Here is a 6,278-nt window from a genome sequence, read left to right as displayed (position 1 = left end):
CACACACAGCAACAGGTCTTGTTTGTCAGGGTCTGAGTCATTCCTGCAGAGCATCGCACCAGGGCGATGTGCAGAGCATCACATCATAGATACCTGCACAGAATTACAGACATACATATGTCTGCAGAGCATCACACCTCATCATATATACATGCAGAGCATCACACCTCTTCATATATACATGCAGAGCATCACACCTCTTCATATATACATGCAGAGCATTACACCTCATCACATATACATGCAGAGCATTACACCTTATCACATATATATGCAGAGCATCACACCCCTTCATATATATATGCAGAGCATCACACCTCTTCATATATACATGCAGAGCATCACACCTCTTCATATATACATGCAGAGCATCACACCTCTTCATATATACATGCAGAGCATCACACCTCTTCATACATACATGCAGAGCATCACACCTCTTCATATATACATGCAGAGCATCACACCCCTTCATATATACATGCAGAGCATCACACCTCATCATACATACATGCAGAGCATCACACCTCTTCATATATACATGCAGAGCATCACACCTCTTCATATATACATGCAGAGCATCACACCTCTTCATATATACATGCAGAGCATTACACCTCATCACATATACATGCAGAGCATTACACCTTATCACATATATATGCAGAGCATCACACCCCTTCATATATATATGCAGAGCATCACACCTCTTCATATATACATGCAGAGCATCACACCTCTTCATATATACATGCAGAGCATCACACCTCTTCATATATACATGCAGAGCATCACACCTCTTCATATATACATGCAGAGCATCACACCTCTTCATATATACATGCAGAGCATTACACCTCATCACATATACATGCAGAGCATTACACCTTATCACATATACATGCAGAGCATCACACCTCATCATACACACCTCATCATATATACATGCAGAGCATCACACCCGTTCATATATATATACATGCAGAGCATCACACCTCTTCATATATACATGCAGAGCATCACACCTCATCAGATATACATGCAGAGCATCACACCTCATCAGATATACATGCAGAGCATCGCACCTCATCAGATATAGACTGCAGCCCATCGCACCTCATTATGCAGAGCATCACACCTCTTCATATATACATGCAGAGCATCACACCTCTTCATATATACATGCAGAGCATCACACCTCTTCATATATACATGCAGAGCATCACACCTCTTCATATATACATGCAGAGCATTACACCTCATCACATATACATGCAGAGCATTACACCTTATCACATATACATGCAGAGCATCACACCTCATCATACACACCTCATCATATATACATGCAGAGCATCACACCCGTTCATATATATATACATGCAGAGCATCACACCTCTTCATATATACATGCAGAGCATCACACCTCATCAGATATACATGCAGAGCATCACACCTCATCAGATATACATGCAGAGCATCGCACCTCATCAGATATAGACTGCAGCCCATCGCACCTCATCAGATATAGACCGCAGACCATCACACCTCATCAGATATGGACTGCAGACCATCACACCTCATCAGATATAGACTGCAGACTATCACACCTCATCAGATATAGACTGCAGACTATCTCACCTCATCAGATATGGACCGCAGACCATCGCACCTCATCAGATATAGACTGCAGACCATCTCACCTCATCAGATATGGACCTCAGACCTCATCAGATATAGACTGCAGACTATCACACCTCATCAGATACGGACCTCAGACCTCATCAGATATGGACTGCAGACCATCGCACCTCATCTAACTATTGGTCCCGATGTACAAGGAAATACACAGGACTGGGTACAAAGTCCTATAAAAATAACTCACTGGGACTTGTGGTTCTTCTGTGGAGGGGGAAGACCATGCTGGGAGTTGTGGTTCCCCTGTGGAGGGGGAAGACCATGCTGGGAGTTGTGGTTCCCCTGTGGCGTGGGAAGACCATGCTGGGAGTTGTGGTTCCCCTGTGGAGGGGGAAGGCCATGCTGGGAGTTGTGGTTCCCCTGTGGAGGGGGAAGGCCATGCTGGGAGTTGTGGTTCCCCTGTGGAGGGGGAAGGCCATGCTGGGAGTTGTGGTTCCCCTGTGGAGGGGGAAGGCCATGCTGGGAGTTGTGGTTCCCCTGTGGAGGGGGAAGGCCATGCTGGGAGTTGTGGTTCCCCTGTGGAGGGGGAAGGCCATGCTGGGAGTTTTTGTTTCCATTGTGGAGGGGGAGGGCCATGATGGGAGTTTTTGTTTCCCCTGTGGAGGGGGAGGGCCATGCTGAGAGTTGTTGTTTCCCCTGTGGAGGTGGAAGGCCATCTTGGAAGCTGTGGTTACCCTGTGGAGAAGAAAGGTTGTGCTGGGAGTTGTGGTTCCCCTTTGGATGGGGAAGGACATGCTGGGAGTTGTGGTTCTCTTTGGGTGGGGGGGATGCTGGGAGCTGTGGTTTCCCCTGTGGAGGGGGAAGGCCATCCTGGAAGCTGTGGTTACCCTGTGGAGAAGAAAGGTCATGCTGGGAGCTGTGGTTCCCCTGTGGAGGGGGAAGGTCATGCTGGGAGCTGTGGTTCCCCTGTAAGGCTATGTTGGGAGTTGTGGTGTTGCCAGGACGAGGCGGAGCTATGCGGACAGTTTTCCCGCCTCTCTCACACATCCCCTCAGCGTCAACTCACGCCCCGCCCCTTTCAACCTCCGCCGATCACGTGCCCCGCCTTGCTTTTAGTTGCATCAGCCTCAGCCTCGTTCCCGGGGAGTGACAGCCGCCTCAGCCAATTAGAAGCGGGAACCGGCAAGTGGCGTCCAATGAGTGGAAGGGGCGGAGCCTGATGTGTCAGTGTCTGCACTGCACAGTGAGGAGACAACTTTGGTGGGGGTATCTGGCGGTAAGTCCTCACATACGTTTTCCTCCAGCACAGGTCACCATGACGACACCACTGAGCGCCTCCGCCATCCGGCAGAAGTTCATCGACTTCTTCAAGCAGAACGCGCACACGTATGTGCACTCCTCGGCCGTGGTCCCCCTCGATGACCCCACGCTGCTCTTTGCTAATGCCGGCATGAACCAGGTCAGGTCCCCGGGGTTAAAGTAAGACTCCGCAGATCAGATTTGATGAGGGGGGGGGCGGCACTATGATCGCAATCTCTGGTGGTGTGCACATTGCAGGGGAGACCCCATTCAGGGAGTCGGGATCTGTGCCGGGTCCTCATTGGTTTGGCAGCCACATAATCATTTCTGAGTCTGAAAGCAAAGAGCTGCCGTATCACATACTACGCTCCCATCTATGGAGGCGCCATCGCCCACTTCGAGCATCACTCCACGCTTCTCTGCTTCCAGAAGATTTGATCGTGTCTGCGATCGGATTGGAGGGTCACTTATCTGACCCGTCCGGTGCAGATTTAGGTTGGCGTTGGTCTGACGGGGAGAACGTTTACCTTCATAAGTGCTCGTCCAATCGGATTTGACCGTGACGTGTCACATGACGGTGCAATCTCCAAATCCTGTGTACGTTGAGGTCCGGTCTGATTGGAAGGTAATGGACCGTTTAGGCCGACCCTGATATACATCCAGGAGAGGAGGAGATTGTCACATGTGTGACCAGAGGCGACATTAATAAACTAGCGCCCGGAGTAGGTGGGGCCAGCACATGGCCCCGCCCTAAACGTTCCTCCTGTATGGCGACTTTCTGATGCACGGCATTTGCATAGTAGCAATGAGCGATGCCGGGGGGCTGCTGATTGGTCGCTCGTGGCAGACGGTTGTCACGCGTGTGTCCCCTCAGCAGGACATTGAGATAACCAGGCATGCACGCTGTATTTCTTATCTCATTCAAAAACACCGGTTTATGATTGGCTGTGCTTATAGATGAAGCCCCGCCCAGTCCTGTGGGAGCAGTGTGTTCTATCTGCGGCCACCACGACTCTGCACCACCACCTCCCTACTCGGCATTTCCCGGCGCTCCGTCCATGTGCTGACACCGAGCAGCTTCAATCCTTCGCTGCGTCTGCAGACCCGTTGCAGATCCTCCAGACATTCATCACTGGTCTGTCTGCAGTGATATTGGCTTGCTATAGGTTACTGCACTTGTGACATCATCGCCCCATTCCCCCCCATCCCCCCTTCTCATTGTATGTCATTATTTGCAGAGGAGATGAGCAGCGTCTGTCAGTGGCGTGCCGCATGTAATCGTACGCGGTGCGCATCTATCCTGCGTGCAATCGCCCATCCTAATGGTTCCATGTACGATTACATTGGGGGCAGCTGCTGAGAGATGCGTCCGCTGTCACCCTGTCATTAACTTCAATGCGCACAGTGGCCGCATCTTAACCGGCATTCCTGCCTATGATCTGTAGGTTCTTGCTGCAGGAATGCGGCATGCGTCCCTATGTGAAAGGGCCATAGAGTATAAAATCACAGGGACCCCCATCATCCCTGCATGCCGCTCTGAGTGCGTCGGATGATTGGCTCGGGCTCCTCAACTATAACATTTTATTTTCTTTGTATTTATCTTTTCTTTCCGTCGCTGACATTTCCTTTCATTTTCTGTAAATCACAGAGAAGTGACGTGTCATCTTGTGACCAGACGTCCCCCCTCCCTAGTATAGTACAGATTGCGTCACTGGTTGTCACTGAGCATGTGCACGCCGTTACTGGAGAGATGCATTGTGGGACTGGGGTCAGATCTGGGGGGCTTTGCCCTGTGACACCGCAGCGGATCTTTATACAGCACATTTAAACCCCCCCCCCCCCCCCATTCCATTATTTTTTTTTTCCTTTTAACCCCCCCCCCCCCCACATTCATGTATTGGGGCGGTCGCACATCAGAGTTGGCGCGGCGTGCTCCCCATGCTGCAGTTTTAGGTGAAGCGATCGGTGTTCTCAGGAAGCGATGGAGAGGATTATGGGAAATGGAGGTAAAAGTTTTTTTTCTTGGGGGGTCACTGACATGTCACCATAGTAACCGGTCAGTTTATTATGTACGGGCGTCTCCTGACGTCACGCGTGTCGGGTGGCGTTCGTCTTTGTAACGTCTCCTCTCCTATAGTTCAAGCCGATCTTCCTGAACACCATCGACCCGTCTCACCCCATGGCCAAGCTGAACCGGGCCGCCAACACGCAGAAGTGTATCCGGGCCGGGGGGAAGCACAACGACCTGGACGACGTGGGGAAGGACGTCTACCATCACACCTTCTTCGAGATGCTGGGCTCCTGGTCCTTCGGCGACTACTTCAAGGTGAGGCCGGCCTGTGACTGCGGTGGATGAGACCAGGTCTGTCCTGTTGTATTAAACACTTGCGCTGCCCCTCCCCCCTCCTGCAGGAGCTGGCGTGTAAGATGGCGCTGGACCTTCTCACCAAGGAGTTCGGCATTGACATCGATCGCCTATACGTCACCTATTTTGGGGGCAACGAGGCTGCCGGCCTGGAACCCGATCTGGAGTGTAAACAAATCTGGCTGAGCCTGGGGTAAGGCGCACATCTCACGTTTCCTGTGTGCTGACCGTGACCATAGTCCGGGCTCTGCTAACGCATGATGTCTCCCTCCAGCCTGCCAGAGGAGCGAATATTACCGGGCAGCATGAAGGACAACTTCTGGGAGATGGGGGATACCGGCCCCTGTGGGCCCTGCAGTGAGATGCACTTTGACCGCATCGGTGGCCGGGACGCGGCCCACTTGGTGAACATGGATGACCCCAATGTGCTGGAAATCTGGAATCTGGTGTTCATCCAGTTTAACAGGTAAGGGAGAGGAGACCACATGCAGCTCAAAACCTGGTCCGGGGAGCGATTCCATGTCAAGGATACACAATGGCTGGGCCCTGTCCTTCCTAAACATTCACCTATTAGACAGACACAAGCAGGCAAGAATTCCAGCTTCATTACAGGCAAGGGCCAGTGGAGAGATCTCTATTGGGCACAGCGGGTGTACAGACCCGGGAACTCAGCACAGGGATGGTGGGATCAGTGGAGGGATTGGCGGGGGGGGGGGTTGAGGGCGTGTGGTATGGGCTAGGCCAACCAGGAGGGATGACACATTTAATTAAGTGTGATTGGTTGCTGCGGAGTCTTGGCACTTCATCATAGTAGAGTCTTGGCACTGGCGCCTCCTTGCGTAATAAGCGGAAGGTCAGGGGGAAGGAATGCAATTATTAAAGTCACAATTAAAAAATTTTAATAGGAAGAACCAAAACATTTGTTTGCAAATGTATTTTTTTCCCCCAATTGGCAGTGCGTGCCGTGACCCAACCT

The 6,278-nt window shown here is 51.4% G+C and overlaps 1 protein-coding gene across 1 annotated transcript in view; it reads left to right on the top strand.

Annotated features, from left to right (window-relative positions):
• Positions 1–2,911: 2,911 nt before the first annotated feature.
• AARS (alanyl-tRNA synthetase) overlaps positions 2,912–6,278 on the top strand; it is a gene marked incomplete at its 3' end in the record, with an annotated part of 16,985 nt that continues 13,618 nt past the window's right edge. Inside the window, exons 1-4 of the mRNA XM_018572434.1 lie at positions 2,912–3,097; positions 5,075–5,263; positions 5,350–5,495; positions 5,577–5,768. Coding sequence (XP_018427936.1) covers positions 2,954–3,097; positions 5,075–5,263; positions 5,350–5,495; positions 5,577–5,768 — 671 coding nt within the window. The remainder of the gene's footprint in view (positions 3,098–5,074; positions 5,264–5,349; positions 5,496–5,576; positions 5,769–6,278) is intronic.

This window comes from Nanorana parkeri, unplaced genomic scaffold (assembly GCF_000935625.1).
Source record: "Nanorana parkeri isolate BGI_ZX_2015 unplaced genomic scaffold, ASM93562v1 scaffold2031, whole genome shotgun sequence".
Lineage (NCBI taxonomy): Eukaryota > Metazoa > Chordata > Amphibia > Anura > Dicroglossidae > Nanorana > Nanorana parkeri.
Note: the sequence above shows the minus strand (reverse complement) of the source record. Positions and strands in the feature narration are given on the sequence as shown.